Consider the following 21,761-nt stretch of genomic DNA (forward strand, 5'->3'; position numbering starts at 1 on the left):
CTTCTGTGTCCGTTATGACGTAGCTCATGCAAGTTCCACGCACAAATGTGAATTATACCACTGAGTCCCCACCCGAGTTCTGTCGCTTGAGGTCGCCATGACCACACAGAATCCCCGTCGCTTCTGTGTCTGTTATGACGTGGCCCATGCAAGTTTCACGCACAAATGTGAATTATACCACTGAGTGATCAAAAGTCACTGAGAGATTAGCATCGAAGACTGTATTTTTGGTCAAACGGTTCGAGAATTTGGACCAATGTGCGTCAGGACTGAGTCGCCTATAATTCCTATTCAGCTGCTGTGTTATGATAAGCCCACAGTAGAGATAATATTCTCTTGGAACAGCCATTTGGTATTTGACTTGTCGGTAAAGAAAAAGCGAAACGTGACTTACTACCATTTTCTGACAGCACTGTTGGAAGCGCAATTTTGTCGCCTTTCTGGCCATTTTGTATGGGATTGTTTCTAGCTTCTCACCGGAACGAGCCGGATGCTACTTGGGGACGAAAACACGGTAAATCACAATTAGATTCGCAGAATGTTTGGAAACGAAAACAGTTTGTTTGCGCGCTTTGGGGACTGAAATTTCTTCCGGTGAGCAAGAAACCATTTTGGAGGGCAGAAAGATTTATAACGTGTATTTTTTCCAATGCATAATAACCAAGGCCTTAGGAACGGTTTTCAAGCTAGAAGACCAAGAGCAAAAGAGTGAAAACTGGCCGGATCGTTAGAGTTTCACAGCACGATCGGGTTGGAAATATGTTTTCACTGTCATGAAGTTAATAATGAGAGACAGTGACTAGGATCCTGGAATGTGCAGATATATAAATCTAGATACAATCCGACTGCACTCATAGCTTCATGTTACTTTTCTATTCGAGAGCCAAAAAGTGAAAATCCCAACTAGTTCCACCCTTTTTGTGGCTCTTTTAGAATCAAAGATAACTGCTCGCAAATCCCACGTGTTTGTAAATTGACTTGATTTCAGCTGAAAATTCGACTGAATCCAATGTGAAGTCTTTGCTCATGTTAATGAACGTCTTATAGTTTATTTGGCTTCGGATATCACAATTTATTTTCTTCCCAAAGGTTGCTGAAAACTCTTCGACCGCCTTAAAGCTGATCACTTAGGTGTGTTCCTTGCGTTCCTGTTAACCTTAAGTATATTTACCTTGCAGATGAGGGCATTCCAGTCAGAGGCTGTCAAAATGCATCCAGCAACCTTATGAATGGTATATTCCGTAGAAAGGTATTCCAATTCATCAAACGTGCTAGCCGTTGCTACCGCCCTGGCTGGTCTACATTCACTCCAACTAGAGTGAATGTTTAACGGTTCGTGACTTACATTATTGGAACATGGTGCATTTGTACGGTGATCGCCACTCACTGTGAACTGGACGAAATCGTGTATATCTAACCTTGAAGATTTCGATACTGAAGAACACTTTGCTAGACTACGCGCGGTCGGTTCTTGATCACATCTACAGGGCAGGTAGGGTTGGTTTTGGGGATCAGCATCTATAAGTATGTTCAAAGGCCGTTGAAGTTGTTATTTAGTCAATTTGGTGCAAAGTGCTGCGCTGTCTTGTATTTTAACTACATAAGATTATCTAACGTTCAAGCACATCAATGAAATAAACCGTGCTGACATTCCTGGAAGACCTGAAACTTTGGCAGTAATTGGAGAAATAAAGTCCAATTGTCAGGATTTGCTAATCCCAGGAATGTGAGGCTAATGATGGTGAGAAAGTTATGTTGGAAAAAAACGCACTCTGCATGTTGGTTTGTCTGCTAATCAAACGGATGAAATCAGTTGTATTCTGTGCGGTGCGTACTTCCCTTTACCTAGAACTCGGCTGAAAATTTGGAAAAAGGCGTAATTCTTGAACCAGGCATGTAGCTAAATCTGCTTGAAAATTAATCCGTCGCGAGTTGCTGCCATTTCCCAAAGTTTGCGTGACAGAGTCCTAGACGCAAACCTCGGCGGAACCATTTAATGACAATCTTTAAAATTAGAAACACCAGGTTCAAATCAGTCAACAGGAAAAAACTCACAAAATGTCCGCACTTGGGATTTTTCATCTGTCGCATTCAGGGAACACTCAGCATATATAGGCAACCTGGTAAAATCATTTTAGACACTGAACAGCATAGTGATCTGAGGGTGGGCGTGGGTTGACTTCAATCTCAAGGCAATCGGATAGCTCTAATCAGCGACGGTTTTGGCACAAACCGTGGTTGTTGCATTCTATGTAACGGAAACACAGTCCTTTCGGGCTTGTTTATTCAGAAACATGCCATAAGGATGAACAGGGATAACTAGCTTGCCTGCCTCATCGATTCACTCTGTAACATATAATCTCAACTTCAATCTGTCCTCCAGTGCTTTAAATCTGTTATTGTACAGTTCTGAGATCGTACGAAAAACTTTTGGAAGGAAATCATTACCAGAAAATTTCTAGATCTTTTGAGGAAACAGGAATAGGTGCGTCTAATTTCCAACTGAAATAAAATAAGCAAGGCCGAATGGTCAGTCAAGCTGTCGAGACTGATACGACGAAGGCCTTCGGGTTACTGAGGTTGAGGAGGACTGAATGGTCCTGTGAGTTCGGTTTAAAACAGATTACTATCTCTGCGTTGCTGCCCTTCAAAAGACTATTGTTTATAAACTGCTGACATAATGTAATCGGCTTCTTTCTAACTAACTTTGTTTTAATAATTGGAAGGTTAGACTTACCATGCAGAATGATGAATTTTTCTCAAAGTAACTTTAGTAAATTGTCTTCATCCATCATACATCTCTAGCTCTGTGAAGCAGCATGTTGAAGGCCGTTGGAGAAAAGTTGCTCAGATGGTAATAATGAGAACACCTAGCAATGTGGTGGACAGCAACTTACGAATTCCCTTCCGGATGCCAGATACTTAACAAATTAAGGTAAGCCGAGTTCTCTTCAGGCGCATTCTAGGCGAATGTGGACAAACTACGGGGAACTTTTCTTGACATAAACTACTACCTTAAAGGTTGTTGAAAACTCTTTGTCAAAGAGTTTTTTGCACATCCTTGGGCTCGCCACCCCGAATTTCTGTCGAACATGTGCCAAGGTGACTTGCAGATGAGTCTACTTGATAAACTGCGTATAATATACGGCTGAAAAAACTCGGGAAGGTTTCCAGCTAGTGGGCACCGAGTAGGGTGAAACACCGCGTGGGCTTTCAGACTTTCCAGTAGAATTGTGAGTTGTGTTTTCTACCAAGAAAACAGACCTAAGATATCCTTCCGACTAAAAGAATAAAGCGATCCTTTTGCATCATTTCCATCTGAATAATATCCAAACCGAGAAATTTAATTGAGTCTCTCGGTAACATTAATCTAATGTATTGAGGACGAGTGTATTGAACCAATAGAATGAATGAGGTTCATTACATCCAAAAACAAACTAAAATCATTTTCAGAACTGTAAATCACAATGTCAGCAGCTTATTACTTGTTGAGCGTCATTCAGAATACTATGATAGAATCACTAGTTAATTGTCCACAAAGATGCCAATGACGGGATCCCCTAGCTTTTGAGAAGAAATTTTTCTGCGCAAGAAGCGAAACAAGTTCCTTGGACAGCGCTACTGAAATACTCAAGGAGACATTATTTTTGGTGATGTGGTTAAATAAGCAATCAAATGGTTTGTACATTGGGGCATTCAAAGAGAGCGGCCGAAATTGATTGGGGGAATTATTGGTCGGCTGTCACATAGTTGGCATAATTCGAAGGAATCCATCAACTAACGTGGAGGTAGAACTCTCTGGATGGAATCAAGATTACCCACTATTCATTGATCAATTCGTAGTTACCCGCAGTTTAAATATGATTTACTGAAAAGTCAGTGGTCTTGTATCACATTTCTCTCATGGTGCGTTTTGGTCTAAATGACAGGTATGGGCAGGCATTTGTGCAATTTCCTTCCAACCTTGATGGTTCAGTTACTATGGCCGCCCGAAGGAGTGCAGCATTAACTTTCAGGGTTCATACTTATGGGATTCCAAGAATATCGATTGGGTTGCTGTCATAAAGGGTTTGAAAGCTATGCGGTTACTATGATCAACAGTCCTCAGAAATCACACCAAAGAAGACGGCAAGCGATTCATGGACAGCGCATCGGTAGTACACTACGTAAGAGAAGCGGGATTCAAACAACCAGTCAATGAAACTTTGATGACAAGATCCTGAAGACAACATCACGTGGGGTAAATTCTGCGTAATGTAACAGTATGTTGTTAGGATTCAGAGGCAGATCGATAACAAATAGTAGCATCAGCACACATCGTTGAATATACCTTGATATCCCCCGTTCATTTGGCTGCTTCGTCCATATATCTACACTTGCTTAGCTCTTCTTTACCCTCCACCCACCTTGTTGCAAAGACCTCCCTGTCGACACTACTTTATTGGCATGTGTTTTTGAATGTTCGCAGTTGATCTTATTATTCATGCTTGTTTGTAACCCGTTTGCTGATTCTGCCCTGACTTGAATTTCGTGTAATTACAGCGCCAATGAGATTCACGAGATTGACCACGGAAGGGAGAACCGCGGCCCAAACCAACCAGCCAACATTCCACTCGACGGTGTCTGACGTGCGGACCTTGGTAATTCACTGTGCCGGTCAGCCACGGACTTGCGCGCTTGTTGAAGCCACGAATGTGGACAATTGGGATTGTTTTATGGGTTTTCTCACTTTTGCGTAAATAGTACCGCAGGCTTCCGAACCCTATTCTTCCTTTTAACAGTCGGAATGACCAAACCTACGCGTGACTAGAAGTTCCGTATCGGGAACCTCAAGGCAACATTTGAGAGTATTCTACTTCCAAAAGAGATGATGACGACACATGCAGCGAGAAGAATGAATTCACTTTAGCCGAGTCACACGACTCGGAATATGTCATAAATGCCCACCACCTGTTGCATAAATCATTCGATATTAAGATCTGGTCATGAGTCCAGTCCTCCTGTGATCCTATGGGAATACTTCAGAAAAACGCATCGTGATTTCGGTTGCTTTGATCGTGATCCATAAAACGTGTCGTAATTCATAAGGTTTAAGTGTGAGGCTTCAATGGAATGATTACCTGCAAAAGTAGTGTAGAAAACGAACGTCGTTCTTACCGAATTTCACAAACGCATCGGGCAATCATGATACTGAGAAGGCACCCAGTATTTCACACATAGCTACCACGCCGCTTGGGTCTGTCCCTAAATGATACCTCAAAACCGAACTGCACTCAATTGCCTGGAACGCAGACCCGTTTGGTACCCGTTCCGAATAACATGCCAGTTGTGTGCCGGATCAAATTTATCAACTGATGTCATACGATTGATTGCACACAGACCGCGAGATGTGGGAAGTTTCCAAAATCACCGAGAACTACGCCATCACTAATAGTAAACCGGCTGTCGAGGAGATCCATATGAATAAGTTCCCTAATTTCAACGTAGGTCGACTTCAACTGGAGTCATTATCGCTTGGACTAAATTTTGGGTTTTGATCCAGAGGGATTGGACAAGCTGCCACAGAAGCGGGGTAATAACAGGACGTTGTAAATTTATGCAAAGTAGGCTATTTGTGATGCTGTCCAAATATACATTTCAGCACTGCTCAAGGTCAAGACATCACACAATCCGCTTAATTTATATCCTGACATAAGTCAAGGTTTTCTGTTATTCTCCGGCCAGCAAAACGCCGTCCCAACTTGGTCGGTCTGATAATAAAATGGCAACCTTCAGCTGGCACTCTCGCCGATAAAGATTCCGCCAACTGCACGCCAAACCCTGACAGACAAGCATTCACTTCTTTAGTGGTGAGATTTCTAGAATACATGTCCAAACCACTCTCATTTGAACAGTCCTTAGTATTATGGCAAATCGTTCTGTTGAACGTGCGCATAAAGAAGGAATCACTGGATGGAAGGTTCGCTCTTAGTAGAGCCCATCAGTAGTACCTGCATACAAGGCACGTCGATTGGGGTCTAGGAGACCTGAGAGGTGAGACGAGGTACAGACCCTGAATGGGCCTGAATTCAATTGTCTGAAATGGAAACTGGTCACTCGGTAAATTAATAGACTAGTCAGTTGTTTATTCACCAGTCGCGTCAGTGGATGTGGTTGTCCAGGTAAATATGGCTATACTCACCATTTTCAAAAATATTCGAAATTTCAAATGTCGTTCAAACTCAGGACTAACATGCAGGAAAATCTGAGACTTGCGTGTATACTATTTCGTAAAATCACCAATAATGAAATTGTAGGGTTATAATTCGCAACTCCCGACAAAACGGCCACCGCAAGTGAGGCTGTCACGTAGTCAGGTAAGATAAACCAAAAGTTCTCATCTAAGGTGTCATCGAGTGTGAATGCGTGCACACAACGTGACATGATGTTCAATCTCCCATAATTTGAAGCTTTATAACCCGCTGGAATACGGCTGGTTGCTATTGAGGATGATTCAGAATGGGGTTAGGCCGCCTGTAAGATATTTCTGAAGATGCCACACACTTTGGATAGATTTTTCTGGTGAAGTCTTCACTAAACATTCCTGTACCATCATTGTCCAACAGGCAGTGAATCCGCAAACTAGGATTCGCTTCCTTTTCAGGTACTTCCCGTCAGAATAAATCAGTCCGGTCGAGTGGTGAACGCTTGTTCAGTTCGTTGAACGTTGATCACATAAACGCTACTGGCGCCTTGACAAGGACATACTCGAAAACGAACAAATAACCGTTACTTAAGCGGATAGCTATCTGGCATCCTGCCGATTGCTTTGAAGTTAGAAAGTTTTGGTGAATTTACGTCACTGGGCAAGAGATGTGATTCCAGCTATAGCAAACGTACCCGAGAATAACGATAAAATTAACAGACAGATCTGTTTGGGGCCATTGTGGAAAGCAAGTCCAACCTTCTTTCAGTCACCTACAATCGTTCAATTCATTTTTCCCGTAGTGTTAGCTACAGATGTATTGACAAATGCACCGGCTACTACCTCACCAACTAAGCTCACCCACCAAGTAAATGGTGCATTTTCCAAACATAAAACCACGCAGCTTCGTAAACCAGTTTGAACACGGCATTAGGAACAGCAAGCTTATGAGATGAGCACGCACATCTCGTACCAATACAGGTTGAATGCAACTGGTATTACCAATTGGTTACTAAGACGAAGATTATTCCCCACGTCTTTTTGAGCGCACAGTACACGAACTGATCACGTAAACTTCTCAGTCCAAGCGATAATGACTCCAGTTGAAAATGACGTACTTTGAAACTAGGGAACTTATTCATATGGATCTCCTCAACAGCCGGTTAACTATTACGCGATGACGTAGTTCTCGGTGATTTTGGAAACTTCCCACATCTTCCGGTCTGTGTGCAATCAATCGTATGACAGTAGTTGATAACTGGCACGTCATTCAGAACGGGTACCAAACGGGTCTGCGTTTCAGGCAATTGAGCGCGGTTCACTTTTGAGGCACCAGTTTTGGACAGACCTAAGTGGCGTGGTATTTCTGTGTGTGATACTGGGCGAGATTTCTCTATGACAATATTGCGAAGAACAGGTGTCAAACAATTTTAAACTTGTGTTCTTTGAATGGGAGTCTAGTGAGTTTGTGGGATCAGTCTGTAGAATGCAGTAAGAATTATGATTTTTCTCCACACAACTTTTTTTGCATGTATTCATCGCGTTCATGCTCCACACCAAAGACTCATCAAATGCCTTATATGGTATGAAACACAAGTGAAGGTGGTTTAAGCCCGATGGTTGTTTTTCTGAATTCGGAGTAAAATCAATGCATGTGGTTGAAACTTTACATCAGTTGACGCTACCAAATGCACGCTTTGTGCTTTGGGTAAGACGAACTTATTGCTACCATCCCACGTGTTATCTTGTTGTCCAGAATGTGAAATACTTCCAGTTTTGTGTGCATTGAGAGTTCTGATATAATCAGATCGAGTTGTCGTTAAACGAAGGCACCTACGAAGAATTCAAGTTTTCACAGCCTTGTGTGGTCGCACACAGATCACCCTCCGAAAACGGAGTTTCGTGACAATAATGTGTACTCTAGTCGCCAACTTGCGATCCTGATATCAACCAAAATCCGAACTTTTAAATCACATTAGCACTTCAACTGTGGGATTATATTATTGCCCAGGATTATATTTAGAGAATAGAAAGACACTGATTTTGTCCTCATTCGTAAAGCTCCTTCTAATTATGTTGAAGTGTTGTTTAGAGGCCTCCGGACGAAGGTCCCCGATCACTTTGTTCTAATTCCTATTTATGGGATTCTAACAACAGTCGGCTCTGTAGCTCCGTTACGTTAATTCCTTAACTTTTTCTGCACGAGTCCGATTTTCCATAAAACATTCAAAAAAATTGGGATGACGCATTTTGAACATAAATTTGGCATCCAGCTCTCTGTTCCTATCTTTTAACGACCATGAGGTCAGCTGCAACCAATTGTTGCATCAAAATACTTGCCACTGTTTCTCAAACCACGCTTGTGTCCGATGAATGGGGGGGCTGCGAGTTTTGTCGACTTTTGGCACAGTATCCGAAACCTTTTTACGTCTTTGACCATCGACGTCCCAGAAAGTGGCTCAAATCGACTGGTACCAACAAATTCGGAATGAGGAGTTCAGGAATTGGATTTTCGTTGAGGTAAACGGTAGCGAAAACCCATAGGTTAGAGAGGATATAAATTTGCAGAAGGGATTGGTTTTCGCTAAGAAAATTCTTGTTGGCGTTCTAGGACGAGGTTCACGTGACCCTTCGTGTGGTTGACTTTCTGAGCTATATAACGACCAACCGACTCTCTGTCGGTTTCTATGCAAATTGTTCGAATGTGTTCGAGGTGTGGGTGGCTGGAACCCACCCCTGTCAAATGTTCTCTCTTCTCTTCACAAGGCTTTATTCAAAGAAATCGATATGGTTGTACAGCAGTGAAGCACGAATGTTTTTATCTGCTATTCTCGTCAGTGTTGAGGATTAAGATAATGAGCATATAAGAAGGTGTTTTTAACTGCGAGAAGGGTTTTAGTCGCAGAATAACGTGTCCCAATGTCCATCCTAAAGTTTTTTTTAGATTTGTTCACTTCGTCTCCGTTTACGCATGATTAATGCTGTTCTTATTTCCTACCCCGAAGCCACTTTCAGTGTGTTCTGGAGGTCCATGCCTTTTCGTCTGTATAATTTGCTTAATTTCTACACTCCAAAATATAAGTCTGGTACAGCGGCTGTATTCCGATGAATGTTCCGGAGCAACCACTAGATGTGAATGGTCGCTCTGAAGAAAACGGTCCCAGTGTTCTGTCCTGGAAGTAGTTTCTTTTTAAACAATTTTGATTAAAGTGGCAATTTTTTTCGAAGTCGCATTAGTAACCCGAGATTCTCTATGATTGATTTTCTTGGAAGTAAATAGAAATCGGTCTCATTCCTTGAAAGTAAACAGGCCAACTTCGCGTATTTTGCGGCATGCAATTCTACCAACATTCCAAGGACTAAATTACCACTTTCGTTGCACCAGAGATAGGCCAGATAAACTAATGTCTGAAAAAGTGGCAGCAATAGGTTTATTCACAGTTTTTGGCCCGGTAAAAACGTGGTACATATGGTGGGATATCTGAAGGCTTTTTTCGATGGAACTGGCTCAACATACTGAAAGACAGAGTGTAATCTTATATCAACCAAACGATCTCAGGTTCAACCTTCCACAGACAATCTTCTTGAACGCAGCGCGGAATTCCGGCGAAAACACAGTGTACAGTACAGGATTCAAGGATGAATTCAAATAGCCAAGCCATAGAAAAAAACTGTCCGCCCAGCGCGGCATAAGACATCCGGGTTTGCAAAACGGAGTTACAAGAGCACGAACGAAAAAAGGTAGCCAACATAGGATGAAGCAACCGGTTATGATCGCCACAGTGATGGCGGCTTTTCGCTCGCGAGTATGTTCCAAACGCTCTCGGTTCTGTTCCGCCTGTAACAGTTTTCTGTCTAATGGCAGCTCGCTTATGCGGTTGTTTTTATCGTTGCCAATATCAGCGCTGTTATGTTCCCTGGGGAGATGCAATAAATGCATGTTGGAATTTGCCATATTTGCTCCCACCCGTTGTTTGTTGACGAAGGACCGAGCATTAAGCGGAGGTTTTTTGGCATCCATTTGGTCCATTCCCAGTGGCAACGTCCCATTTCCATTAGTCAATGGGACCGGAACGGTTGATACATGGTTTCCAATTTGATCACTCACCTTGTTTGGCACTATCGGGAAATTTTTCCTTACGCTGTTAGTTTTCCCACTGGGCAAAGTGGAATGTGTGCGAGATTCCCATATCGAGAGTGGTATGGATGGACTGGGATTATCCACTGTATGATTACTGTCATGTTGTCTGCTTACAACTGTGTCACCAATCAAAACGTGATTGAATGGAACTGTGTAGGAATCAACGGAAGATAAGTCTGACAGAGTTCCCGCAATATTCGTAGGCAGGTGGTCGCTGCCAAGCGGAGTTTTCGGGTCCGAATCAGGTTCCAGTGTGCTCTGACTAGATCCCAAATAGGGTGAACATGGAAAAATAGTGGTCGTATGTGCAGTGTTTTGAAAAAGAAAGTTTGCATAGGTTGTTCGTTGTTTTTGATGTTGCAATTTTGACACATCCGGACTGGAACAACAGCTATCACTCTCACTGCCATCCATGACATATGGACTATGGGGAGCAGTCGTTGAAAATGTACTCTTAGTACGTGCGATATTTTGACATGCGTCATCCCAAACAACCGACATTTCACATTCTCCCTGAGCTATAAGGCAACCGTTCCTTTGCCACAGAAAGTAGTCCACTTGTGATACGCGAGAGGGAACCGAGTCTAGTCCGCTAACATCTGAGCAGCTTGAAGACGGATCTTCGAGTGTAAATGAGCTTGGTATTACGGTCAGTTCATCACCGTTTTGAAGAGTTACACTATCCAGTTGATACATGGATGAATTAGAAGTTGAGTGAGAGTTGGAAGTAAAGCAGTTTGCTGAATTTTTCTCTGACGAATGCAATGTTTTACCAGTAAGATGAGGCAAAATCTTGCCAGGTAATTCTAGATCCTCGAACCGTACATCAAGAGCACATTTGCACAAGTCAGAGTTGACTAATGTGTGTCGGTTTGTGATGGTGGGGTAACGCATAGCATGATTGCAACACGAACTGGTGGAGAAGTGAACGGGGCTCAGAGCATATGAAGTACTTTGATTGGAACTCTTATCTATGCCATCCTCGGTTTCAAAGAATGAGGTCGTCCGGTCAGAAAAGATGCAACTTGGATCTGCTTGCTCCGTGCTTTGTGGAGAGGTCTGACGTGTCTGACTGTTACATGACATCGAGCGCAATTCACTCTCGGTTTGCCTAAAAAGAAGGGTTTTTCGCCAAACACCTACTAGTTGAACTCGCCACGAACTGGAAGATACATGTTTCTGATGTGAATCCATCTGTTTGGTGGTTCGAAAATTTCGTTTCCTGATGCGTGAGCGCGCTGTGTGATAAATCTTGAGATAGACCGCTATTATGAATCCCATCGGTAAGTAGAAGGCACCAACAGTGGAGAAGATTGTAAAGCCATAATCGTCGTTAATATTGCATGCACCTTCAAGAAGTACCTCTTGAATGGTCTTCTGTTCACGTGAGGTGTGAAATCGTGTCGGCAGGGAGATGGCCAATGCCGAGATCCAAATAACGACAATCATTACAAGGACGGGCTTTGTGGTTCGACTTCGTACGTAATTTAGACACGTAATGGCCCAGTACCGGTCAATAGCAATGGCGACAAGATGTAGAATAGATGCGGTGCAACACAGAACGTCCGTTACCACCCAAAAATCGCACAGCATCAGACCTGTGGAGGGGGAAAAAGTGAGGGAAAATATGAAGGTAAACAACTATGCTGACAAAAAGCCGTGCATACTTCATTACGAAAGGCATAACGCGGTTTAGTCTGGCTTGGATTTGGTTGTTTAACTGATGCAGGGTTCCTGACAGATAGTAACCTTATGGTGACATCAGAATGAGGACATTTTCAAGCAGTTTAGCTAGAATTCAGTTCATCAAATCAATTGCTTTTCACTGATCTGGAGCATTTATTCAACTATGATGACTGTGTGGTGTCTACTCAAACAATTGCGGTCGCACTTAGGTTAGATTGCAGACCACTCCTTACATTGCCGGAAATTGGACCAAAAACAAGTACTACGTGCGATCCGTTACAGCCCCTGTTTGAACCACCAAAGGATCGTTGGTACAGTAACAAGCTATTAGTTAACGTTACCGAAACGCAGACGTACCGAACCCCCTCCTAAATAATGAGTGCCCTTTATTCACGGAACCTATATCACGTGATTGTATGTTCACCAGATCCTCAAGTGACGAATTGTCAGATAGAAGATCCAACTGTAGTGTGAATTATTCTCCCTTGTGAGCTACCCGTGCTACATTAGTAGTGTGCGGAGAACTCCCCGGGGTTTTGTAAGGTTGATCATTTCCCATGAGGAGGAAACAGCTTTACAGAATCTTTGGGCTTTACAGCATACATGGTGGAAGGCCCCAGGGAAAAATGTTGCTGATTGCTCTGTGAGTCCATATATATTAGGGCGATCCCAATTACTTTCATCCAAGTAGCCCAAGTACTTATGTGTGACCAGATTTTCAGGGAAAGTCCAGATATTTTGAGAAGTAATATCGGCGTTGCTATTCGGTGTTTTGCTTTATTTATTGATGTCTCCCGAGCGCCTCTGCTCATCGAGCAGGTTTTGAGCTTGAATGAATATCAGCATTTCACAGATAATAGCACAACTAGCTTCAGACGAAACATTTGTGTAAGAAACTTTGAGTTCGGCTCCAATTCAGATTACCAATGGCTCAAAATTTCACTGGCTATATGGATTTCTCCGTCATCTGGCAGAATTCAACAACATTAACAGTTCCACACACATTTGTGGTAAGTGAAGTTTTTCTTACGCCAGTATACTAAACAACCGTCCTCGGCCAACTGTGTGGAATAGTTGCGAAAGCAACCACACGTTCTGCTTTGGGTAGATAAGGTTCTCATTTGTGTTATGCTTGGAACGTTTTTAATGTTTTTTGAAGAAAGTTTGGTGAGCAACAAGAAAATGTTTTCTTATTTTGTAAATAATCTTTTATCATCTTCGTCTCACCAGAGATTTATCCAGAAGTCTACTTGTGTAGATCAAGGAGGTAAATTTGTTGAAGGGTTGTCAGGTGAGTGAAGGACACTGAGGGATCATAAAAAATCAAGAGAGTAAATCAAGAGTTACTTATTTTGATCACGATCACCACTCAAGATCAGGTTAGAGTAATGGATTCATTGAAAACAAGGGAATAATTTGGCTTGGAGGGATATTTCGTCTGAATTTACACCCTCAATCAGCCTCAAGGCAGTGTTTAGTTGGACTTCACACTTAACGACAGAATAACGTTCACTAATGAACACATTGTCTTGTAGGAACGGGAATGCATCTCCTGATTATTTTGTGATATAAATGAAAGACAGCTTTACTCAAGCCTGTTGATACTTTCAAGTTCAATCCGGGACGGTTAGTTACAAGTCAGTTAGAATTTCCAAGTTTGTCTTCATAGACATATTGTATGAATCGCAAATGAGTATAGGTCACCAGTCTGTTTCCGAGTTTTGTTCTACTACAACTCTAAGGATCATCATACATCATTCAAATGCCTAATAAAATGGAAAAAGGTTAACGATAGATGCGACAGAGCAATAAAATTTAGTGAACTGTGCTAATTGGTTGCCCACATGAACCACTTTGGCAGACGTGCTTAGAAATAGTACAACAATAAATGAATTCTGAATGATTTTGCATGCTTTACGGGGGATTACTAGGGTCTTGTCCATTAGTCTGCAGGAATGGAGTTTGTGTCTGGTCCCATCCAGAATTCCAAAGATAACTTTACATATTAAAGGTGCGAAGCTCCTGCCAAACTGTGTGGCAGGGTTACTTGGGCTATCTAAGATGTTCTGCATTTTCGAAGGTTCGGAGCTAAGTAGAGCAATACGATCCGCATACTCAGTGTCTGTAAAGGAACGTCCCGGGAACATTTCGACCTCCAAGGTTTCGGACACAGGCAGAGAAATTTCAAGCAACACATCAATAACAAAGTTGAAGAAAAAGGGTGAACGAGAGCATCCTTGTCTTACACCACTGGACGTTATGAACTTAGGCAAAAGATTGCCGTACAGTATGCGTCCGCAAGAGTTCACATAAGGCGCCCTCATTCGAGATATAAAGTTAGAAAGGGAACCTTCGAAAGCCAGACACTGCCAGAGTCTCTGACGATCAACATGGTCAAAGGAGGCTTTTGTATCATGAAGAGCAACCAACTTGGGACGTCTGAAGGAGTGACGTCATTCAACGATTTGTCTCAATTCAGAGACACGACTGATGCATCCTCGCTTAGGTTGAAACCTGGTTCGATTCTACCGAATCTGCCTTTCTGAATAATCGATTCGCCTGAGTGAAATAATACAATGGAGCAAGTGAGATGCGACGGATACCAAGGTGATGCTCAAATTATTATCCCTTAAGCATTTGCGTTTGCGTAAAAACTACTTTAATTACATAGGCGGGAACACCTGTTTGCTCTAACACTAGCCAATGTCCAATCAGGTACTGTCCCGCTTCCGTATGGACTGGATGATTGTTCCAGGCTAGGATGAGAGAAATTCCTGCTTGGCACTTGCCTTACATAACCATATTTCCAATGAAAACCTAAAATAAGCATGGTCTTCCGATATTCGTCTGTACAACGAGAACTTGCACACCAATGTTTCCAGACAGTCCATTTTTGCGATATCAAAACGATACAATTTCCCTGTGCGTTTGTCTGATGTGGCAGGCAGTGGACACTCGATTGTGTAGTTGGTTTGCGACGCAATCTGTAGGCGGGTGAATAAAGCCCTCTGAGACGAGTTTGCTGATAAAACACATGATAAATATGTAGCTTCGCGTTTGTCGTCCAACGAGCTGCAATCCATGAATAAAGCCATTCAGTTCGTTTTGATTCACATACTTGTATGATTTACACAGGGAACACAAAACTAAAAGCTGTTTTTCACAGTTGAATACTAGCATTCAGGGATGACGAATCCTTCCTCAAAACAGTGGGCAGTCAACATTTCAACAAAGAGCTACTTTGGTTAACGATTGATCAATCCTCAAATCAACAAAATCATTCGACTGCCTTGTTAATGCACTGAACGCAAGAAGTACTCAGCCTACATATCCTTACAAATGAAAACAAGGGACCTCCAGATATCTAGGCTCACCCTACGTGTATGCACATAAGATATTCTCCTCAAGGCCCGAAAATTTGAGAGAGCTTAAGAAAACGAAAATGAATGCGCGGATAATCAGTTAAGTTTTTGATTATTATAAATTTGATTTTGGAACTGATTTCATTTTTCGTTTGGGTACAATTCGGTATTCAGTCAGTAAATATCTCTGGAAACGCACCTAATTACTAAGCCATAACCGCCGCGAAGAAAATAAAACTTATTGTGGTGAGACCTTTTGTATACCTCAGTAATCTGGAGGATGCTCTCGTGACATCCGCACAGGTTAGGCTGTGGACAGGCATCTGATGAACACAGTATCCTGGCCCTCCGGGTTTGGGTTGTGAACATGTGTGGGAGTTTTCCATCTAAAATTTGAGCTATGTGAGTACTGTCAAGCCAACTTTGCTGTCCTGCGATTGGGATTTTGGGAGAAGGGATTCGACTGAGTATCCCAATCGTCCTTCTGTCTGGGTTTTGGCACCCCCAGTTCACATAAAACCATGAAAGTTACGGACAAAAGCACTTCAGTGCCATATTAACCGTTTTATGGCGGTAAAGCACCAGAATGCACCACTCGTATATCGTTGTCGATGATGATGAGCCCCAAGTAGGGAAAAAACGATCGTGGGCTGCCGAGTAGTTTTCAACACTTAATGACCAGTAACTTATATTCAAGCAACTGCATTTTCAGTTTTCTTCCGGCTGCATACACAGATGAGCTAATTACAGCTTCGGTCAAAAGACGAGTCCAACGTTGTTAGCACGCTGGTATAATGTTTTAATTGGGGAAATTAGACGACGCACAGTTCTACAACCACAGCCTTTCTCATGAACTGAATTGTAAGGCTTTTGGTAATACAGAAGCGTATAACTGTGGTCATACGCGGGGCGATTATTGGTTCATTATTTCTACCGATTGCGTTTAACTGAACCTTCTTGAAGAAAGCCCACACAAACTGATATGAGCAAAATCTATTCCACTAAGTTTGACACAGATGAGGCCGACCACCACCGACCAACAACCAACAGGGAAGTAGACAATGTAAGGGTTTTTCGGTGCAAGGCAGTAAACTAACTTTTATATTTAATGATATCGGGCTCTTTCCCACATGATTCACCTTAGCTCTAAACTCCCGAAAAGCGTGCGGTTATTTCGTCAACAGCACGTAGCTCTCTAACAGCTTAAGTGGTTCGAACCCGTCAGCATTCTTGCAAAAGTCTGAACGTGCCCTCATTCAGCCATCGGTGGCGGATCCAGTAAGACTGACGACGTTGTGGCCGAATACAGTTCAGCTCACATTATGTGGCTTGGTACTGGATTCCCGCTACATGAAAACTTCTCAGCTGAAAACCGATCTATCTGAAAAGACGCTAATTTCCAAGCTCAACATCTGTTGAAAGTTTGAAGATTCTAATAGTGAACAAGGAATTTTCCTATATTCACTGTGAACTTTTATACAAGTCATCAGCTAGTGAAACCAATTTTGAAGCAAACCGTCCTTCTTTTAAGCATGGAAAGGACCTTCCCTCTGAAAATATTGCCTGGAGTTAACGACCAAATCATGACTTCCGCTATACCGCCATACAGAGAGTTATCGAAGTACCAGCAAAAGGTCGTCCCAGATTAATGTGTACGGACCGTCAAAGGTTGTGTATCTGAATGAAGTGGTTCAGATGAATCTCAATGGAACTACAATGTAATGGTGAAAAACTGTCCGCTTGTATCTACTGTCCGTTACTAACACTGAAAAGAATGGTGCACCGTTTTTTGGATCAGAATATTTTCGACCTCTTTAAGTGCCCAAAGGCCAATAACTGCAGTCTGCAGGCATCAGATGGTATTCTAAATTTCAGAGAGACCTTTATCCTGGTTTTTGGAGCAAAAGTATATGGATGGCAAAACAGTGAAACACAGAACATCTTGTGCGTTATTCAAACCTTTGTCAAAATAGTTGTGCTATTTTTATATTGACTTGGTTGGGACAAGTTAGCGATTTCAGGTTCCATATTTAGTACAACTTTTGGATAACCCGTAGGAAGCATGAAAATGACTGTGACGAGTGGGTGCAATGCAGTTCCGACGGAACAGGAGATGTGAGAAACGGGAAAGCTTGGTTTCGAGTGCAGTTAGTTACTTATCTGTAAAGGTTTCGCGAGACACAGAAAATTTGATTAGATATAAATAACCTCTTTGTCTGACTTCCGATGCTGAAATTACGTTCTCACCAACTGGTCGAAAATTCGCTACATAGAGAGACTAAGTTGATCCTTTATGGAACGTTCGGATGAAGGAAAACAGCTTTTGCTCCGCACAAGTTTCTGCGGAGTATTTATCGTTGAACCTAAATAGGAATAACCAAAATCGGAACCATAAACTAAACATTTCGGCAGAAGAAATTGTGTTGGCCCACCACTTGAAGCTAATTTTGTGTCTCCGTATAAGAAATTCTCTTGTATGCAAAGCTAAGAAGACAATCAATCATATTTCCTCAAACTGGTATTCAAACAGCGACCTCTTATCTTCCTTTCAACGGAATATCACTAAATAAAGGAATAAAATCATAGACTTCAGTCCTATTCTGTCTTGCCACCATGGAGTTTCTATTTCCTATAGCTCAGGTTTTAAATCATAGCATGCCTCATTTGTTTGAAAAGCCTACCGTTGAAGAACTCTCTTTAGAACCAATATCTGCAATTTGTTTGGCACTTGACTGACGCGATTCCAATTAGATCAGGTGCTTCACACATGAGACTTTACTTACCAAGCCACCATCTCTCCGAGACCTCATTCAAGATGCTGATTGGCATTACCAGAGTAGCAACCATTAGGTCAGCGATGGCCAGGCTGAAGATGAGATAGTTGGATACACGCTGAAATGTGAAAGTATACAAAGGAGGAGGGTTTAAGTGTCAATTTTTGCAAACAAAGAATGTGAAAACTATCGACAGGTGGAACAAATTTTCTGAAAGTAATGAGTTTAATCGGACCCGAATCACCAGGTTTTTTCGACATCATTTGTATGACGAGGCTTAAGCGACCACAAAGAATTAGGCGTGTGAGAGGAGCCTCGGAGCTAGGGACAGTGAGCTGGAAAATACCGCACAATTTCCATACCGTTGTCAAAGAGTGAAAGGAGTTAGCAGGTTACTATCACGCACGCCGGTGGGACATCTCACTATAAATGATGGCTTTCCGACTCTTTAACAGACGTAAGCATGGTCATTAGTGGCGAAGTCGTTAGTTGTCAGAATGGCTATAATTTCATTCCAACCTTGCTTCATTTCCTATTACACTATTTCTGTGAGCTAGCTTAAATTGAAGAAAGCATTTCCGCACGTTTCCAATACTTTTGTCATCTCGCAACATGAGACTTAATTAATGGATTTAGACCCCAATCCGCAGGTAAACTTCCTTTTTTAAACACGCTAGACATGCGGACCAGAGGCGAAACCAACAGGTCAACTACGCAAACCTATAGGAATGAACAACTGCCACGCGGATCGCAACTTAGTCGAACTACGAGATCAAACCACTTAAGGTTTCTAAAAGGAGCTAAACGGCTCTACAATGTCTGATGATTTCAACATGGACCAACCTTGCTTCGTGAGCTAACGGCAACATTTCTATATAATTAATACGTAGGACAACCAATCATCATGTGCCATTAGTCCACACACCTATTATATGCATAGTACTGATATGTGCTACTCATTGAAACGAAACGGCGTTTTCCGACCCCAAACCGCATACAGGCTTACCAATTGTATCACCCTGTCTCAAGTTTCGACATTAGTGTTAAGGAGCACGTTAGTTGACGCGCCTCATTAACTGACCGGACGACCACGTGGACCGAGCAACAGCCTGAGTTACTGGACAGCAAGAATTTGAGTAAGGTGTATCCTGTCTCTGGAGGACTAAGTTCATGGGAAGACTCAGGAGGCTCGAAGACCAACTCCTTGGTGGTTGTCAGGTTGTCCAATTCGTTCAAAGAACAGAAGCTGTGAATGAAAACCTCGGCCAAAAAGTCTTACGATAAGTATTACCATAGATGCACGTTTAACCGGTATATGCCAGTAAGATTTTTATGGACATGACTTGGGCAGATTTTGAGACGGATCCGTGTGCCTGTACACATCACATCAAGATGTTTGGAAGGTGTGGCAAAACGGACTGAGAAAGCAACCGAGCTTAGCACATGGATGAGGTAAAGTTTAGCAAAATGGATGCGACATCCACCTTACACAACCTGGGGAGACGTGAAATAAGTATATCCACCTGTCGCTTAGCAACCATCCAGGGAATGTTAGATTTTCCCTAATTGTTATTTATTTATTTATGATACAAACAGTAAACAAACTCGACGACGAAAATGCATACACACAATTACACTGTTCGCTAAGAATAAAACACTTTGGAAATTAGGCGAGTTATTCCTGTCGATAGGCAAAGGTATGATTATTCTGTGAAGAATAGGAAAGTCCAGGGTACTACTCTACAAACGTTTTCACATGAGCTTATTTTGCGCAAAAAATAGGTGTTTTTGTAACTGCATTGTATTTTTAGCAGTTTCCCCCAATTTCTTTCTGCATAAGAATAAAATCCAAACAAGTTTGAACAATCGAAAAACACGTCAGCGAAAAGGGGTGTTGCCTGGTTCCGTGATCACTGCTTTTCAGAGATTTTTGACATTTTTCGCGTTTTTCATTCAGTTGAATACCGATCATTATTTGGGCTGGTCACAACAAACAGGTCCATACACACCTGGAAGAAACATTTGGTGAATGGAACGATAGTAGTTCCAGACCACACTGATTACAGCCAAAATGAACAATAGAGTGAAAAACGAAAGGAGCAGAAATAAACTCAAGTTTGCTCCTGTGCTAAAGGCAAAATATTATAGGCGAAGTGGATAACTGTTCACTGAAATTAATGTCTGATCCGGTGTTTGTTCATTTTTGTTCTCCTTATTTTCTTATAGAGCAAATGATCACATGCCCCTGTGATTGAAGCTTACAAGCAAACTCACTGGACTTTTTTCGACGGTCCGGAACTTCCAACCAAACAGTCGCGTGTCACATCCCTTTAAATATACTTAAGAAGTCACCTATAGGGAAACAGTTTATCGTCCGGTTGCATATTTCGAAGTGCTCGTCCGTTCTACTCCCTACGTTTTAGCCAGTGTCCACACAGCAGGTCCATGTGAACTGTAATGAGTCTTGGGGCAGAATAATCATATCCGCGAAGCACACGGGGACACACACACACTCACATATCTTTACAGCCTGTGTTTAACTGCTTTCGGTGAGGAATTAACTAACGATGCTGCATTGTTTTAGCATGAATCGCACGACCTACAAAGGCTGTTGCAGTGTAGCCGTACGTCCACAAGCTAAACGATTTAGCGCTACTCTTGTGAATACGTAGCCTTGAAATTCTGCATTAGGTTGATTGGAAATTGGCAAACGCTTCAATTGGGAGTATGTTGGTGGATGTGCCTCCGAGAAGATAAAAATGTTAGGAGAAAAACAATAGTTCTGCATTCCAGGGATCGGAATCCCGTACAGAGATAAAACGCATTTATGTAGACATGGAACGGTCAACTAAGGTGAGATCTATTTTCTTCATGTAAATTGAACTCCAATAAAATGTTCAGCAATTGATTGATCCATAAGACAAGCAACTGGACAGAAAGTTTCTGCTACGGTTCGTTCCGTACTTCGTTCTTCTTCGTTCGTTCTTCTGTAATTCGATCTGCAACAGCACACTGTAAATACAACCAAACGATCTGAACTTAAAGGACGATAGATGCACTTATCAAACTGCCAACAAATAGCCATTCAGAGAGCACTGAGAAGAATGCTAATATCGTCTCAATCTAATCATTTCGGGTGCGCCTGTTTGACCCGACAAGCATCTGAGGGTTGTTCTGTTTAACACTAAATGACAGGTGCTTTCGAACAGCAGACATTTCTACAGAACCAAGCAAGGTGCTATTCAGGCAACCGTCGTTATTTACTCCGAAAATCAAAGTTCACATTTACGATCCGGTTAGAATGTGTTTTTCAGGATGCTGCAAAGCAGGTTCAGAGTTGCGTATGCCCGTGAAATTTGTGTTGAACTCCTAAAATATACCAACCGCTGGGAACAACCCGTTAGAAACATGTAGCACAATAAAACAAACCGCATCATCCCAAAAACGTTTTTCACTGGTGTATTTCCAAACTTTTCTGCTTACATTAACCGAAAATTTAAAAAAATTATGATCATCTACGTGCAGTCAAACTAGCGGCACGAGAAAAGCCTAATTTTTCGTCAGTTGGACACCCGTCTTCTTCTTGTGGAATTTGTTATATGAATGTTATATAT

At 42.1% G+C, this 21,761-nt stretch overlaps 2 protein-coding genes across 2 annotated transcripts in view; one reads left to right on the plus strand and one right to left on the minus strand.

Annotated features, from left to right (window-relative positions):
• The window catches only part of T265_01810 (hypothetical protein), a gene marked incomplete at both ends in the record, with an annotated part of 128,794 nt that overhangs the window by 9,170 nt on the left and 97,863 nt on the right, over positions 1-21,761 (plus strand). The gene's annotated exons all lie outside the window — the stretch shown is intronic.
• On the minus strand, positions 9,726-11,774 carry T265_01811 (hypothetical protein; the record flags this gene model as incomplete). Its single annotated transcript, XM_009165921.1, has 1 exon — positions 9,726-11,774. One exon carries the CDS (start codon positions 11,772-11,774, stop codon positions 9,726-9,728), a length of 2,049 nt encoding a protein of 682 aa, XP_009164185.1.

This window comes from Opisthorchis viverrini (assembly GCF_000715545.1).
Source record: "Opisthorchis viverrini unplaced genomic scaffold opera_v5_20, whole genome shotgun sequence".
Classification (NCBI taxonomy): Eukaryota; Metazoa; Platyhelminthes; class Trematoda; order Opisthorchiida; family Opisthorchiidae; genus Opisthorchis; species Opisthorchis viverrini.